Genomic DNA, 17298 nt, shown 5'->3' with positions numbered 1-17298 from the left:
AAGAAAAGTGGATACTGAAGAAAGTACATGCAATTCAACTTAGAAAATGGAACGAATTTAGTTATCGGCAACAATCATTTTCTTTTATTGAGACAGGCAATCTTATTAAGAAATTACCTGGCAATATCAATCCCTACGATGTGTTTACTTTGTTTGTTGATGACGAAATAATAGACTTGCTTGTATTATTAGAAACAAATAGATATGCTGAACAAAAATTAAATAAATCTGAGTTAACCCCATCTTCACGGATGCATAAATTGACACGAACTAATTGCGAATTTATTGTGTGAAATTATACCCTGTGAAATATCATTCCAAATACCTACTAACTTACCTTGTAAATGCTCAAATAAGCATCACCCGAATATGGATAACGTAGCCTAATCAGAATTTTCTGACGCAGCAGTTAACGTGTTAATATACCTACATTGTTCTAAATTTTAAACATGCTCATATAAATGTACAGCAAATAAGATTTTTAACAATTAATGGTCATTATCTATTTACAAGGGGAGGCCAGAATGTGAGAGGCTCAGATTTTTTCAAACTTTGCACACTTGTTGTAGTTTTTGAAAATATACATTGTACTTTAAAAAATAACGAGATCTCTAATCGTTTGCGAAAAAACGGGGGTAGAAATTTCGCAAAAATTCTTATATTTACTTATTTCTTTTTCTTTGGTAGCGTAATGAGTAACAGTGTGGTCTCGTGTTCCTGTATGTCATCGGAAAATTATTTTTTCCTTGATTTTTTTTATTTTTTTATTTCTTATTTTCGTTATTGTATAAAGTATGTTTAATTTATTTTATTGTTTTTTCTATTTTTTTAGAGTATATTATATTAATTTTATAGGAAATATAATAAAAAGAAGATCTCCAAACAAACGGTTGGAGATCTCGTTTTGTTTTAAAGTACAATATATATTTTCAAGGACTAATACAAGTGCGCAAAGTTTGAAAAAATCTAAGCCTCTTGCACTCTGGTCTCCCCTTGTTAGAATTTTATATTGAAAACAGTAATCTCAAAATATCATTAAACAGCACAAATAATGGAATATATTAAAAAATACGTTGAGGAAACACTGATCCAAATTGCGTTCCAAAGTATTCTCATTAATTCTGTTCCGCATTCTATTGTAAATTAATAAATTTATCCTTTAATACTTAAAACTCTATCTCTGAGATTGTTCCATGTCACCTGTACTGCTACCACCAGCTGCCTCGTCTAAAGCATTATCATCTAAAGACAAAAATATTACATTACCATTATTAAATTTTTTATCAAAAAATAAAAAATTTAATATTTTACCAGGCGAAGGAGATCCCTTGACTCTGCAGGTATTATAACTACCACAATTCAAACATTTTAATCCAACAACATGATATTTCACAGTAGATTCCTAAAACAACATTTTAATGTAGTAATAATATCATTCCTTTTATGCCACAATCAGGAATGTGCAAATGAGTTAAGATATGTATTAAATGTCTATTTTTTCTCTTGATTTTGTGTAAAAATATCAAATATATATGTTGCATAACAACGATGTTATACTTTAAATTTGATTCATAAATAAGCGTTGAATTACTCTTTAATTATATGCCAGAGGTATGAGTATGTATTTATGAGTTTGGCAAAAAGAAAATTCATTTAGCAAGAATGATTATTGAAAAGCAGTGTGTCTCACAAGTGCGTGTATCACGGGTGTAGTAACTGTTTCTTTAGATTCCAATACAATTGCAATTTCATAAAGTTTGTTTAATATAAGTTTATTATTTTCTTATTTGAATTATTGCCATGACAAGTTTATAGCATATGCCCTAAAGCATACAATGAATTGCTGACCATATCAATTCGAAAATTGAAAGATTTATACAAAATATATGAAACACAAATTTTTCAACAAGAATCATTTTTAAAACAATTGAAAACCAATGAATATGTATGTAATGTACTTTTTAAACCAGGCAGTAACGAAAATTTTAATTATGATAATTAACTTTTTACTTTTTTAAATAGAAAATTACAGTTAGAATGATGTCAGTTCTTATAATTTGCATATAATTATTGTCGTTATTACTCTCTCTTTCATGAATTTAAGAGATGTTAATAACATCCAAGTATTAATTGTACCTATCGTTGCTTAACTTTAGTGATCAAACGAGAACTAATTTTTTCAACGAAGAGAGACCATTGGCATATCAAATTAAGGGCTAATATTACTCCAGTATTCGGAAAAATAGATTATTTTTGAGAATTTATTATGGTAATATAGTAAGTGCAAAGCAAAATTCGTCTACACAGGCCTTTATTATATATATTACGGGCAATGCGTATAATTAGCAGGTATTTCACAAATTTCTCGGTTATTCTACAGAATGCCCAGAAGGTTTTTGACTAATCTATAAAAAATGCTTCAGTTTGCTTGCAGAAATACTTAAAACTTGCAGAATATTATTTCTGAATGTGAGGTTCGCTTTGCCGAACTGTGGCACTTTCATTTTATGACGATTAACAATGGAAAAATTTGTTAATGTTGTTGAAAATATGTATAATAAAAGCTTGCAAACAAATTTTGTCTTGCACTTACCATTTTCTCATACAAAATTTTCAAAAATAGGCTATTTTTCCGGACACTAAAATAGCATTATCCCTCAATATCAAAAATAAAAGTTATTTTCTTTAATTTATTTTCCAAAGTGTCATTATATTAGAATTATATAAATGTGATGTATAATTCAAAATGAAAACAGAAAAATCAAAACTTATTATAAAGTTATACTAGAATATGATGTAAAAACTGGAAGAAAAGTTCAAAAACTTTGATCTCGACAATTATTCTATTATTGTTCATGTTATGGTTACATTATCACTATTAACTGAATTACAAATTCGTGTCTTTGGTATAAGGCAGTCAACATAATATTTGATATTGCAAAATGGGCATATGAAGATATCATATAATAGTAGACATTATAAGATACATATATTCCAAATACAATAAATATTATTACATACCTCGTGACAATCTTTACATAAAATATCTGCCTTATAATCCCTATATTCTTCTGGCATTGGTGTTAAAGATACTTCCATATCAAGAAATCTCCATAGGTCTGTCATGTCTAAAAGAGATACCTGACACGTAGGACAAGCATAATGACCAAAATGTAACAATTCCTCAAAACAAGTCCGATGAAGCAAGTGTCCGCAACCTGGGATATGGCAAGGAATCCGACTTGTGTGAATATCCTCTAAACAAACGGGACAGTTTGCATGTGATACATTTTCCACACACTGCAATCAAAATTACATTTATATTATTATATCAATGACCAAAGAAAATGGTTAAAACAAATTGTATCAATATCTATATATATATATATACACATATGGGGAGGGGGAGGCGAAGTGATCTTAAACTCTAGTAAGTGAAACAAACCACGAAAGGTCTATGTTCATACAGTCATGAAATGATCTTCACTTTCCATACTGTGCACGCACACATGTACTCGCTTCTCAACTGCTAAACTATTTTTCAAACTTTCACATTGTAAGGACAAAAGGAGGTAATATAGAAAAAGACACAGTGAAAAAATGCTTGGTTTCTGTTAAGAGTTTAGCTGCTCTTTCTCTTAAGATCATTTGGTTTTCCCCCGCCCTATACTCTAAACACCCTACTAAAGCACATTCGAAAGATAGACCGAAACATGTTACTAACATTGTGTAAATTCCATAGTTTGTTTCACTTACACGAGCTTAAAAACTTCCCTTCCCCTTCCCATGCTCTAAACACAGCAAACTGAAGCATATATTCTAAATTGAGCAAAATCCTTTAGGCATTGTTGAGAATGCCTGGATTCTCAACATTGACACTGTAGCATATATAAAACATAAGTATTGAAATATATACCGTGTGACCATTTTGTAGCTGAATAGGGAGACACATATTGCACTTGGCACAATGAAAAAATCTATCCCGTCCACCAACTCTGCATATTCCACAACCATCGCAGTGGTATTGATTCTTATCTTCGTCATCGAAAAGATTGCATTCTAAACAGGTATATTTTCCAAAATGGCAATGACAGTTTTGACACATAGCCTGTACAGGCTGACGAGTATCGCACAGAACACATATTAATTCTGTTACTTCTTTTCTATTCACAGTATGTGTTTCCTGTTCATCATGACAAAACCGGCATGTATAAACCTTATTGCAGCAAGGTGTCTATAAGAATAAAATGACAGGTTATGAAACTAATTTATTTGTAGAAACAAAATATATAATTCTTTTTTACTTTCTTTTTTATTAAACCTAATTAATTACTTTATATACGTATATGTAGAAATATATTAATGCTAAATTATGAAATACATATATAATTGAAAGACTATTAAAAATCAATATATTGCACAAAACACGATATCCAGTATAAAAATACAAAAGGACATTCTAAAAAGACATTACCACAAACTTCGATTTCCGTTTATAGTGCTCACAGCCGTAATCATCCTCGGATGTTGCAGTCGACTCGTCTGCTGAGGTTGAAGTATGACTTTCATCTGTGGGGGTAATAGAAGGATTCTCTTCCGAAGGTGATACGCGATGTTCCTTTTCAGAACGCGTCGAATTTGCCTCTCTCTCGGAATTATCGCTGGACGACGCGGCTTCGCCATCAATGTTCTCTACAACACGCACCTTTTCGCTATTCTCCATTGCGTTACTTCCTCTTTTTCCTCTTGCTCCTCTTCCTCTTCCTCTTCCTCATCGACCTGCTCCTCCGGTCGTCCTCCTATCCAGCAGATCTTCCACCACCAACTTCCACGCCTCGATGATGGATCACAGTTTCTTTGCTTAATTAATATGCTCCCTTAGGCGTATCACTTAAAATCGGTAAAAAGACAGACAACCTCCTGCACCTCCTGGGATTCAAAAAATCTCCATTTCTACCTATATCTTTTTCTCCATTTCTTTCTTTTCTTTTTTCCTACACATCTATTAGCTTGTATTTTTTTCCTTACTCTATTTCTACACGTCTCTCTCTCTCTCTCTCTCTCTCTTTCTCTTTCTCTTTCTCTTTCTCTTTCTTCCTCTCTCCCACACCTTATTTCTTTCTCTTTTTTTTTATAGCAATAAAATATACAATACTATTAGGGGAATATATATCACAATATATTCCTTATATAATAAAAACGTGTAACTTTTTGACGTTTTACACAATACAAATATTGTTCACTGTAGAGAAGGTTTCACATTTGAAGAAAAAGAAATTGTATAGTCATTGATATAGATAAACAACGATAACAACACCACTGTCGTCATTCCATTCGCTCTTTTCGTTAATCGATCGACATGTTACATTGTTTTGTGCAATGATAATCTTTGCTTACTATGGATACAGTTATGAGGCTCACATAAATTTACATTATTATTTTATACACGTTGGTTCTACTTGCTGATAGTGATCTATGTGAAAATGTTGTTTATGCAAATAATGTAATTTATGCCTGTAAAAAGTATAAACATCTTATAATAAATTTTTATCAGAATATATATAAATCATTTTAAATGTAATATTCGCCTAATTTAAGACAACATAGTGTTAACTGTATCATCCAATAAGATTTCAATTACGACAAATAGGATTTCATGAAAACGAAGCGGTAGTAATGATCCATTTAAAAATATTTCGAAAGTGTTTCGGCTCAACTATTTATTTGAATTCTGTTATAACTAAAAATATAGCTAAAATAAATAGCCATTATGATTGTATATAAATATACATAAATATTTGTGTATATGTATTGAATAAACAATACATACCTTAAGATAATATTGTAAGTGCGTTGGATTCCGTATGTTGACATCTTCGTGGTTGACATATTGACAAGAAGACATGTAAACAATCTTTCTTTATTTATTATATGTTATTAACAAATTGTAATAGAACATAAAATTGTATTGCTTAAAAAGATGAAATTTAGATGCAGAATGATAGACGTTACAGCTATGCGAGATTTTACTAGTAAGCATCTTTCTAACCTTATTTTTGATTTTGTAAACATATATTAAAGTGTTAATTATTCGTTAAATAAACTTCTGATTGTAAACAATGCCAAAAAATGTAAATAATAAAGCTACACGAATAATTTTAATCCAATAAATGTTTAAAAATAAAGCGATGTTGAAATTTGATAAAAATGATGATCTGAAGTAACAGTTTTTCAAAAAATATCTGACTATATAATATTAATCTTTTTTTTTTCAGATATTGTCACCGTTATTTCAAAGATAGCAAAACAATGCATCTTACGAATAACTATGGAGGAAATTTCTTTCAATATCGGTTATGATAGTATACCTGTTCTGTGGGCAGAATTATCTCAGAGTCATTTCTTTACCGAATATATCATGAGTGGTGTTTCAGAAAAGCAGAATGAAATTTATTTAGAATGTGAAGCGGCGATGCTTGCTAGGAGTTTGAGTTCTCTTCGTCTAAATTCGAAGAGTGTCAAAATAAAATTAACCAACAAACTTCAACCTTGTCTCACGTTTGAAATGGAATTATCTTCTTCAACCGTAGAATCACGACAATGCGTTCACGATGTACCAGTAAGAGTTGTGCCACGAAAAGAATGGACCACTTATAAAGTTCCTAATATATCAGAATTTGATGTAAGTTTCTTTTTACACTTAAAAATAAATCTTTGTATTAATCAATTATCTTATTATTTCAGATATCCATAGACATGCCACTACTTAAAAATTTACGCAATATTGTGGAAAGAATGAGAAATATGAGTACACATTTAACATTAACAGCTGATAAAACTGGAATGTTCATTTTAAAAGTAGAAACCGATAGTGCAAATGTATCGGCAAACTTTCCAGGATTACAAGTTTGGTCTTGTAGCCAAGTTGAAGACAGAGTAATATCTGCTACGATAGATGTTAAAAAATTTTTAACGTTTTTAGCTTGGGATATAGTTCATCCCAATTCTGTAAGGTGTAATATAATAGAAAATAAGATAGTTAATTTAGTTTTAGATTTAGCAGGGTATTTGAAAGTTCGCTACTTTGTTCCTGCAATTGCAGTATAACAATTGATTAATTAAATTATAAAGTATGAAATAAAAAGCATATTTATTTTCCTTTTTTTAGATCAAGTTTTTTCTCTCAATCTTTTCCAAAAATATATAAGATATGATTGTTTTTGTGTTTTAGAAATTAATCATAGACATGTAGAAAAACTTTTGCTAGAATTAATTGTAAGCTAAATTGAAACTTCGTTCGTTTTCTTGTCTAAAGTTTTGGTGCATTTGATCGATCTGTTGTATTTTTTGAGTTAGAAGAGCTGTTCTTTGATCAAGCCATTGTAAACTGTTCATGTGTGCATTTAAAATCTTGCTAATTTGTACAATTGGATCACTAGAATCTTGGATTCGATTGGCTTCGTTCAGATGTTCTATTATTTCTTTTAAATCTTCCGACATCTGTTTTAATTGAGTATCAATACTCTCTGCCAGACGATAAGTATATTCTCTTTCTGGATCTGAGACAGACAATGATGCCAATTCTTTTTCAAGTGGTACTAAACAATCTTGTAGTTCTTTTTGCTGACCAACCTAATAAATCAAAATAGACTTTTAGATCATTTCTCATATTACAATAATTTATACAATTAACAAGATATTAATACGTACAACATAGTCTAATTCATGTTTTAATTGTTGTTGTTCAAGTTTAACTCTTTCCACTTCCTGATTCAAAGTTACTATTTTCTCTCCATTGTTTATAAGTAATTTGTCCCACACATTAACTTGTGTTGCCTGATTTACAAATACTTTTTCTTGTTCCTCCAATTCTAAAGTCCATTTGTTAATAGACTCCTCAAGTTGACAAAAATTAATAGCTCCTGGCTGTACAGCATTAGCAGAGGAACTAACTCTAAAAAAGATAGCAAATAATATTCATTTATATTAATATACCTATTTTTATAATTTTACAGCATGACACATGTATTTACTTACGTAGTTGTAGTTCCTAAAGTGGTATGAGTAGTGACAGTTGCAATGCTTGAAGACGCAGTAACAGATGTTGTTTTGTTTAGCATAAAACCAGCAGTGCTTGATGCAGTTGTACCAAATGTAAAGATAGGTATAGCTGAAGTTGTTGTAGCTGTATCTAGAGAAAATCCTGCAGCTGTGGTAGTGGCAGATGTATTAGTTATTCCAAATCCTGCAGTAGTGAATGGTGTGAGCGTAAATCCTGTTTGTATCGTAGACGTTTTTGTTGCACCTTGAAACATTCCTGTTGCAGTAGGTGTTGTTGTAGTTGCACCTCCAAAAGTAAAAGTAGGTGTGGTAGTGGTTGTAACGGTAGTTGTGGTGCCACCAATATTAAATCCAGTAATACTAGGGGTTGCAGAACTTAATGTTCCAAAAGTTAGACCAGTCGCTGCAGATGTTTGCACATTTTCGGTACTTGTAAGTACTGTAGACGCCTGTGCTGCCTGTGTAGTAAATCCTGTAGATGCTACAGTAGCAGGAGTACTAGCATTTGCCGTAGAAGTGGCCAATGTGGCTACACCAAATCCTCCAAATCCCGTAGTCGGATTATTCGTTATAATATTACCATATGTTGCTCCTATAGTAGGCGCAGAAGTGCTTGGTGTAGTGCCAAACGTAAAACCTGTACTTTGACCTGGAGTAGTTATTCCAGATCCGAAAAGACTTCCAGATTTATTTGGAGCAGATGTAATCGTTAACCCGGGTGTCATTTGTTTACCTGCATCTCCAGCTCCAGTAATGCCGAATGTGAAACCTAAAAATGTTTTTAGAGTCATTAACAATAAACATTTGAAATTCTTTTTCGTAATATTGTGTTAAAAAATCGAGTTTTCTTTCTTTTAATATATAATAATTATTCACAACATGAAAGGATAATATATATGTATATATATGTACCTGTTGGTGTAGCCATATTCGTCGTGGTTGTTGCATTGCCTTGAGTTTTTGAAGCATCAAATCCAAAATTCATATTTTATGTAAGATTACACTGTTTAACTCGTTAGCACAATAACACTAATATTTTTTTCCGTTTAATTATAAAGGAAACAAAGTTAAATTAGTTTTAAATATTGTGCAGTCCATCGGTATAGAATAAGTAATAATAAAATTTAACGATTTATAAAGACAAAATATTAACATACGTATCTTTTCGTTTTTATATAAATTCAATAGCAAAGAAACCTATCCAATCTATTTCTGTTGCATATTACACTGATGCGAGGTAAAACTTTGTTGCCAACTTAAATATGCGAATTATCCTATTATACCTAGATAGTAAAGTTGTCATGAAAAATTGATTATAAGTAATTGACTAATTGTTTGCTTTTATATACTCTTTTTCTTTCTGTTTTTCCTTAATATTTTGAAATATGATATAATTACACAATAAAATTGTTGAATTATTTAAGATGATGCTATTGCAAAAGCGTTATAAGATATGCTTAAGCGTTTTGCGACGCTGTCAATCTTCACATCGATCCTTACGAGGTATCGATAATACTTCGAGATGTTACCTCGAGCTGTCGCTGCTACGCGTGTCGCTGCCCGCGACATGTTAGGGACTTTCCGTTGTCCCTATAGCGTCAACACCAGTGTACGAAAAGTCAAGTAAACGATACGATCTTGTTTACGAGCACCTTGATGGACGTGAACACAAATCTTGGAACAATATTAATCATTCGAAAAGAAACACAAATAGAATTTGAACGTGATATTTGAACGTGACAAATATGAAGAAAGCAACAGCCATCATGCGTGGAATATTCAAAATAATTTTTCTTTTCAAAGAAGAACGGTGTTGTGTAAATTATACAAAAGCAAGATTACAAAAGATAGATATATTTCAAATCATCTGAATGTATATATTTAAAACAGAAAAGATATACAAGGTGCACATTAAGACAGCTTTAATGTGATTTCTTTTTGGCCTTTTTTTAAACGGTCCTCCTACGCAAAGCGATTGTTTTAAGACCTTTCTGCGATTGTATTCCTACGCCGTCAACTAATTGTATCATTGCGCCTACAGAATATACATTTTTCTGTTGTGCTATGTGTCGTTAATGGCGTCTTCATACTCAGACCATTCGAAGAAAAAGACTTGATTTATATATAGTGTTTGGATAAATTGTGAATATAAAGAAATTTTCGAAATCTGTCATTCAAAATATCTTCGAAGATGTTTATTTTAATGTACATATATACTTATTTATCCATATTAGTCAATTTTATTCATGGTTCAAGTTTAACGGCACCACCCTTATCAGTATTGATGATTGGATTTGAAGATGCTTATGATCTTTCTTTGCTTGCGAACACACTCTCGGATCAAGGAATCGACGTGACATTGATCATACCCGAACAGATTGCTAATGATCTGTATGAGAATCTCATCGATGTCGAAGTTTATCAGTTAAAGGCATCTCTCGAGAACCTTGTTTATCCAGAAGATCATGCCTTGAAATTTTGTGAGAGTTTGCTCGAGGATCAGGAATTATCGCGAAAAGTACAGGAATTACAAGCAACGATTACATTGGTCCCTGCCTTGAGGTTAATTGTCAAATTGTTGTTTTTTTTTGTTTTATAGAATGTAATTTTTGTCATCGAATGATTACATTTTTAGACATGATGGATGCTTGTTACCATGGATTAAATCCATTGAGTCGATACCTATAATATTAACCAGAAACGCCTATGAAGAAGTTTATGCTTTTGAACGTACTGGTGTTGCTTTGCCAATTTTAAAGGGTGCTTTCTGGTCTAGAATGTCTACCAATCTAGCATGGAGATCTATATCTGCTAATGTTGAAAACAATTATGTAACACCAGCTTTTGATTTAGTTAAGAAACATTTACCAAATTTACAGATCAGTCAAAATAATCTTTATTCCGATGTACGTTTAGTATTTTGGAGTACAGATAATATTTTGCGAATGGATTTTGCTTCCTTAACGCAAATGTTAGTCGAGGTGAATAAAATTGAATGTTACATACATATATACATTTCATTCCGATTATAAAGATTTATCAAAATTATGTTGCTGTAGATTGGATGTCATCACTGTAGAGGACCACAGCCTCTACCAGAAGAGTTTCAGAAGTTGCTTATAGAACATAGACTCGGTTCTGTTGTTGTTCTTTTGGATGGACATTATAAATCATTGGTAAAAGAGATAGCACAGAAGTTGCCGCAAGGTAGACAAGGTCATGCAGTGGTATGGAAAGTTCGAGAGTCTATTACTAATAGCGAGGAAGAACTTCCAGTAAATCTTTATCTCTGGAAAAACGTCGATAGACAAGATCTCATAGGTATAATGAATATTTAAGAAATAGTTTATGTTAACAATAGAAAATAAAAATTCGGAAATTATTAATTTATAGGTAATGGTCGGACACGTGTGGTTTTGAGTCATTGTGCAGATATCGAACTTTTGGAAATTGCTTTCCATGGTTCTCCGGTAATATGTTTTCCAAGAAATGCACAGGAATCTAAGAATAGCGTTCGTGCAGTCGAATTAGGTTTCGCACACTTGATCGATAGTAATAATGATAGAACATCTATCACTAATAAAGATATCATTAGTCTCATTAATACCATTTATTCGTCAACGGATTATCGTGAAAATGCTAGAAGAATTTCCGTAGCGATACGTGATAGATTAAATCCAGCATCAGATAGATTGGTTTACTGGCTTCGTTACATTGCCAGAACAAAAGGCGATAGCGATAAGTTCCTCGTTGCACCTAAGGGCGTAAGCACCTTCTACGAGGATTTCCAATTCTTCCTCGGTCTTTGCACGGGAGTCATCATTGGTGTTTTATTGACTGGAGTTGGTTTTTTATTGCGATACATTATAATATCGGAGAAAATGCGCAAATCAAAGGGAAGATACGAACGATAAGGTATCTTTTAAGCATCGAAAGTATATGCCTTGTGTAAATCGATTGCAAGACACATAATAGACGCTTTGTCGCATATGTATTTATATAAATGCACATGGATTACAGGTACATACATATACAAATGTTACGAACTATGGTATATCTCATTTCTAACAGAGAGAGAGGCCTAACCATTTACGAGAAGTTGTTTAATTATTGATTTTAGAAAAGCTAAGAATATAGTGCAATATATTATCATAAAGAAAAATAAATTATACAAATTTCTCAATACTCTGCGGTCTGTGTGACAACAGTGTGCACACTAACGAGTTTCTCGTTCGTCTACGCCTTTTATGATAGTCTTATAAACATACGGACGAATAGAGGTATCTAGTATAAACGTATTATTAAAATCGCAGTCCTAATTAAAATTAACAATTAGGTTGTTTCTGTTTGTTTTGTTTTTTTCTTATTTTTATTTTTTTACTTTTTTCTTATAAAAGGGAAAACGATTTTAACGTTGTCGATGTTTACTGTTGCATATGAATCGACGTATCATTCAATTTATTTTTTTTTTCTTCAATTTTAGTTTCTAGCATTAACAGATAAAATACATTAAAGTAGTTACAAATGTAAGAAATGTGAAATTTCTCAAGCTTAATAGACTTTCCTTTGCTCGTGGTTAAACTGTTGAGTATATTTTTTTAGATCGTACAAAAATTGTCTCACCAATTGCTTCTTAACTTTTTATCAGATACGAATACTAGTAGTCACTTGTTATTTATTTAACAGTGCTTCATATCGACACTGAGAATGCGCGTGTGCGTACGCTTAGAGACACAATTTTAACCAAAGGTTTATCGTTCTCTCTTTGGTTATACAATCTTTTAATTGTCTACTGTGAAATAAAATGTATACAAAGTAATATGTTATGTTAAATGAAAATCAATAATAGAATTCATATTTTTACTCAAACAAGGATCAATCCTTTGCACTTTCTGTTTTCTTTCAAATTTATCAAACAAATTTTCTTTATATAAAAATTGAATCAATATTTTTAAATTAATCTGTAAAATTAGATCGAGGCTGTACAGATAGAAAGATGTTTTCGATTCAGAGTGAATAATAATAATACAATCGAACTAAAGTATTCATTACAAAAGTGTCAATTTTATCTTGTTTTATATTTAATGATGAGCATATCAATCACTTGAAATTATATGCATGACAAAAGTTTCAAATCACTCGGAGTATTGACCAGTAACAATTAGAAATTATTAGAAATAAAAAGCTTATGTGAATAATTTAATTTTCAATTGACATTAAGAGTCAATCATATTGAATATCACAAAGAAATCGTTAAGAAGTAATTAATAATTGTTACATAAATTACTTGTCTACGTTGTAAGTATTATACAATGAAAGTGGAACACACACGAGAACGTTCGTGATTTAAAATGATATTCAAACATTGCTGGAAGTGAGAGGCATATTTATTACAGCTTAAATTAATCTACAAATCTTGGAGAATTCCAGCACTGTTTTGTTTAACATAAGACTCTTTAACGCGGGTAAATATATTAGACATTTCTTGGTGGCACATGTCAGTTAAAGTGGCAATAATGGTTTGGCAAAGATTGTTCTCTAATTCAATTAGATTAACTGATAAATTGCTACACATGGTATTTGTTAAATGTTTCCCCATATAAAAAGTAGTTCAGAACCTGTTCCAGGTTGCATTACTTCTAGATTTTTTGATGTTGCACATTTTCTGTGCATTTAATTACCATGTACTATAATTCTCCAAGATTTGTAGATTCATTTAAGATATAATAAGTATTTTTCTTATGTCCAGTAGTTCCGAATATAATTTAAAACTCAGAATGGTTTCGTGGTCCATCCTTTACTTTGAAAAATACAATTTTCAAAAATTTCTGATTTCCAAATAATTATTGAGTCGATTTGAAACTCTACGATGATTGAATTACTTGGTAATTTGTAAGTGAAACTATATTGTATGTTCATCACTACTTATATATTCTCTTTACTGTGATGTGTGCTTAAGTGTTTTTTGTTTGTAGAACATGTTCGTTTCGTGCTTGGGCAGGATTCGGAAATGCGGTAATTATATTTACGTATATACAGTTACACGGATCTCTGGACGTAAAAGCTAAATACGATAAGATAGTATTTACATTCATTCATTGGTAGATTTCTCTTCTCGTTACAAGTGTTTCGAGCGTTTCGAAAAGAGAATAAACGGTGACAACACGATAGATATCAACGATTTGTCTTTCTCCTCTTTCAAACATGAACGATATGGACATTTCGCATTTCATATCTATAAATCTACCAATTTTATCATATTCTTCATTCAAAAGGTATCTACATACGATTGTACCTTTTATGCCGAATGCGGCAGCGAGCATTACGATTATTCTTATTTTTATGTAAAGACAAAATTCTAAGTGCTAGAGAGCATTGGCATATATTAAGATACCTATACTTTCAGAGATCTTTTCATTTTATTCTTTTTTTTACCTTTTTTTCTTTAATTTAATGGATAAGACACACTATAGTGTACGAATATGCGAGTATTCTTTCTTTTTTCTTTTATCATTTTCTGAATTTCTGTATTTTTCTTTCTCTCTTTCATCTTGCACGTGGATATTGCAATCTAATTAGAATATTTCAAGCTTTTAACACTAAGGTGGTAACAGTCACTATTATTCAAGGTATGTATCATTGGACGAGCATACCAGGACGGTTCATCGTTCAATATGGTAATACAAGAGCTCTGATATGCTTCATAGTTGTAGACATTTTTTGGACAATTTTTATAATTGAATAGTTTTTTCTAGATTGATTAAAATGTATTGAATGTACTAAGAAATCAATGTTTGTATAAAGTATGTTACAGTGATTAGTCGTACTTGTGACAAGAAATATAAAGTAAGCTTTTTCAAAGTTCTTATGAGTCATAAATGTAAATTGTAGATATCTTTGTAAATATTGTTAAAATCGACCAATGCAATAGCAATTATGTATATTTCATCCAAAGATCTTTAAAATTACTTTTGTCTTGCAAAACACAATATATCACTAAAGTTTAAGAAATCTTTCGACAATTTTACCTATAAAATGTATATGTTTAATTTTTATAAATATACTTTATAATATAACTTACTTTTCCTGTCGTTACAAGCAATAAGCTAAAGCTAAAGCTTTTATTGCTACAGTTAGTCATATTTTCTTCTTTAACATACTTCATACAGAATATTGATTATTATTTATTTAGTTAAAAAAAGTTACTCGATATCAAAAAAGTATCTGAATATTTCAAATACTCATTATAATAATAATGCATACAGTCAATGCAGTAGTACAGGCATTCATATATATATCTCCTTATAATCGGAAGTATCATCAAGAGTATACAGAATGTCCCATTTAAAGTAGAATATTTAATTAATTTCTTAAAATTGATTAGAATAAAAAAATGTCACAGAGCAACGTTACATTGTTTGAAAGGAAAGATATAATGATATGAATTTTATTATTTCTAAGTAATTTTTTTGAAGTACTCAAATCATTGTGTTTTTTTTAGATAGGATGGTATATTAGTGTTACTATATACGATAGCTCGTTACCAAACATATTCAAAGGGTATTTTCTTTTGATTTCAAAATGACTTAGAGTGAGAAAATAATGCTTAAATAAGACCAAAAAGTCTTAAGCTTATTCGTTTCAATTACAATTACATATTTTTAAGATCATATTGTGTGATCTCAAATCTAATCATAAATAATAGTAAATTAAACGACAAATGAATAGAAAAAGATAATTTTTTGGGGGTAAGATAAAAAGTTTATCATGAATAAAATATGAAAGATGTTATGACGGTATATAATGCAATTTGATCGTCGTAGAACATATGACATTTTGTAATTTTATATTTTAGAAAATATGTGTGTTCATACAAAAAGACATAATTTTGAATATTAATTATATTTCGTTGGAAAAATAGTGGTAACCATGACTTAAAAGGTACACCACGTATATTAGACTAATACGTGTAAGTTTAAGATTTTCACATTATTTTTTATTCAAACGTTAGTTTTGTTCAAAATCATTTTAATGTCAGATAAAATAGTATTTCCTTACTTTTATGAGCTATTATATTATTATTATAATATTATAAAAACAAAATAAAAACGTAACTCCACGTGTAAAAAAGCATTAACGATCTTGATATCTCAAGAAATGTCCTTGAAAAGAAAAAGAAATTGTTTTATTGTATTTCTTCCTACGAACAGTGCAATTTCGTTCTGTAACATCCTACTATCCAATGGAAATATTTATATTTTGGGTTTTGATTTCAAATGGGATATTCTATACAAAAGAAGATTTTGAAAAAAGATTTTGAAAAAACAATCATCATCTTCTGTTCTTTGAGCGACAGTTGTATAAACTTTTTCAATGTTCAGTTGTCAATATCCACGCGGTCAACGCTGCACCTGAGAGCCAGACTAGCTTAACGAGCCACGTGTTCGTAACTCCAACGAGGGTATACATATATCTATGTCGTCGCCTGACATACCTATATCATTATTAATACTGAAACTCGAGGGATCCGCTTGCCCTCGCGCACGCTATCGATGGGTTTTTCTATCATACGAGAGAAGCGTGGACAAAGCGTATTACCCTGAGTATCCGAAATTATAGATAACTAAACTTAAATAAACGTTGCCGAAGAGTGGATTATTTACGACACTCTGACTGTCAGGTACAGAATGCTTTTTTCTTCATCTTCTTTGTCATGTTTCTCTCAATACGTCGTATATCGTTATCTTTTCTTTTTTTTCTAGCCTCTCGCGGCGGATATTGGTATATTTCTTTCTTTTTTCCTTTTATCAACGCTACGGAAAATTGAGCGATAAGAACAAACGAACTAGTTCGCGGACACATCAATCTACCCCGAAATCGATGGCCTTTCTCATCGAAAAGAAGAACGTCACATGGCATGAGTCGTGCGACAACAGTCTATCTCTTCTCTAATTGCAAATATGTTCCTCGCGCCTCTGTCTGCAGAGTTCGCACTTCACGTGACAGCACCAGACGAATCGGCAACTGCATTTTTCCGTGACGTCCCGTACCCTTGTCTGATAACCTCGACCGCAGCACAATAACCGGCAACCATCGAGACCCGGTGATGTTCGGTTGCAGATTCTTCCTCTCGTTCCAGGAATGCCCAACCTACGATCAGTCCAACGATCAATCTACTTGCTTATTTTTCTTTTTATTTTGTATAATTTTGTAAGTTGATAAAAGACATTTGTGTGA

The 17298-nt window shown here is 31.3% G+C and overlaps 5 protein-coding genes and 1 long non-coding RNA gene across 7 annotated transcripts in view; 3 read left to right on the top strand and 3 right to left on the bottom strand.

Moving 5' to 3' along the window:
• Window positions 1–1030: 1030 nt before the first annotated feature.
• LOC122523443 (RING finger and CHY zinc finger domain-containing protein 1) lies at window positions 1031–5035 on the bottom strand. Its single transcript, XM_043645188.1, has 5 exons — window positions 4475–5035; window positions 3917–4234; window positions 3022–3300; window positions 1312–1402; window positions 1031–1242 (listed from the first exon to the last, which is right to left on the bottom strand). Exons 1-5 carry the CDS (start codon window positions 4721–4723, stop codon window positions 1175–1177), a joined length of 1005 nt encoding a protein of 334 aa, XP_043501123.1. The 5' UTR covers window positions 4724–5035; the 3' UTR covers window positions 1031–1174.
• A 475-nt stretch (window positions 5036–5510) lies between these two features.
• Window positions 5511–7144, top strand: LOC122523440 (checkpoint protein HUS1). Its single transcript, XM_043645183.1, has 3 exons — window positions 5511–6032; window positions 6276–6682; window positions 6745–7144. Exons 1-3 carry the CDS (start codon window positions 5981–5983, stop codon window positions 7105–7107), a joined length of 822 nt encoding a protein of 273 aa, XP_043501118.1. The 5' UTR covers window positions 5511–5980; the 3' UTR covers window positions 7108–7144.
• On the bottom strand, window positions 7010–8566 carry LOC122523330 (nuclear pore glycoprotein p62). The gene is made up of 4 exons (XM_043645005.1): window positions 8561–8566; window positions 8038–8519; window positions 7711–7954; window positions 7010–7632 (listed from the first exon to the last, which is right to left on the bottom strand). Exons 1-4 carry the CDS (start codon window positions 8564–8566, stop codon window positions 7270–7272), a joined length of 1095 nt encoding a protein of 364 aa, XP_043500940.1. The 3' UTR covers window positions 7010–7269.
• A 1107-nt stretch (window positions 8567–9673) lies between these two features.
• LOC122523438 (UDP-glucuronosyltransferase 2B30-like) lies at window positions 9674–13105 on the top strand. Of its 2 annotated transcripts, XM_043645180.1 has the most exons (5): window positions 9674–10623; window positions 10697–11042; window positions 11121–11382; window positions 11455–11976; window positions 12082–13105. In XM_043645180.1, the coding sequence occupies exons 1-4, from the start codon at window positions 10253–10255 to the stop codon at window positions 11973–11975; spliced, it is 1500 nt and encodes a 499-aa protein (XP_043501115.1). In that variant the 5' UTR covers window positions 9674–10252; the 3' UTR covers window position 11976; window positions 12082–13105. The 2 variants fall into 2 exon arrangements, with proteins under 2 accessions (XP_043501115.1, XP_043501114.1); XM_043645179.1 differs by having other exon boundaries at window positions 11455–13105.
• A 379-nt stretch (window positions 13106–13484) lies between these two features.
• Window positions 13485–16913, top strand: LOC122523441. The gene is made up of 3 exons (XR_006305298.1): window positions 13485–14076; window positions 16443–16741; window positions 16824–16913. It is a non-coding gene; the product is annotated as an uncharacterized LOC122523441 (long non-coding RNA).
• The window catches only part of LOC122523439 (protein Wnt-1-like), a 55120-nt gene continuing 54590 nt past the window's right edge, over window positions 16769–17298 (bottom strand). The window contains exon 7 of the mRNA XM_043645182.1: window positions 16769–17211. Within this exon, the coding sequence (XP_043501117.1) occupies window positions 17010–17211 (202 nt within the window). The 3' untranslated portion in view covers window positions 16769–17009. The remainder of the gene's footprint in view (window positions 17212–17298) is intronic.

This window comes from Polistes fuscatus, unplaced genomic scaffold, assembly GCF_010416935.1.
Source record: "Polistes fuscatus isolate 324 unplaced genomic scaffold, CU_Pfus_HIC Scaffold6, whole genome shotgun sequence".
Lineage (NCBI taxonomy): Eukaryota > Metazoa > Arthropoda > Insecta > Hymenoptera > Vespidae > Polistes > Polistes fuscatus.
Note: the sequence above shows the minus strand (reverse complement) of the source record. Positions and strands in the feature narration are given on the sequence as shown.

Excerpts from the sequence above, each read along its gene's own strand:
- LOC122523443 (XM_043645188.1), bottom strand. The coding sequence starts at position 4,723 with ATGGAGAATAGCGAAAAGGTGCGTGTTGTAGAGAACATTGATGGCGAA. Across the intron at positions 1,403-3,021 it reads TATGTAAAGATTGTCACGAG|GAATCTACTGTGAAATATCA; the intron begins GTATGTAATAAT and ends ATGTTGTTTTAG. Across the intron at positions 1,243-1,311 it reads CAAGGGATCTCCTTCGCCTG|ATGATAATGCTTTAGACGAG; the intron begins GTAAAATATTAA and ends TTTTGTCTTTAG.
- LOC122523438 (XM_043645180.1), top strand. The coding sequence starts at position 10,253 with ATGTTTATTTTAATGTACATATATACTTATTTATCCATATTAGTCAAT. Across the intron at positions 10,624-10,696 it reads ACATTGGTCCCTGCCTTGAG|ACATGATGGATGCTTGTTAC; the intron begins GTTAATTGTCAA and ends TTACATTTTTAG. Across the intron at positions 11,043-11,120 it reads TAACGCAAATGTTAGTCGAG|ATTGGATGTCATCACTGTAG; the intron begins GTGAATAAAATT and ends ATGTTGCTGTAG.
- LOC122523440 (XM_043645183.1), top strand. The coding sequence starts at position 5,981 with ATGAAATTTAGATGCAGAATGATAGACGTTACAGCTATGCGAGATTTT. Across the intron at positions 6,033-6,275 it reads AGCTATGCGAGATTTTACTA|ATATTGTCACCGTTATTTCA; the intron begins GTAAGCATCTTT and ends TTTTTTTTTCAG. Across the intron at positions 6,683-6,744 it reads CTAATATATCAGAATTTGAT|ATATCCATAGACATGCCACT; the intron begins GTAAGTTTCTTT and ends TTATTATTTCAG.
- LOC122523330 (XM_043645005.1), bottom strand. Across the intron at positions 7,955-8,037 it reads ACTTTAGGAACTACAACTAC|AGTTAGTTCCTCTGCTAATG; the intron begins GTAAGTAAATAC and ends TATCTTTTTTAG. Across the intron at positions 7,633-7,710 it reads AACATGAATTAGACTATGTT|GTTGGTCAGCAAAAAGAACT; the intron begins GTACGTATTAAT and ends TTGATTTATTAG.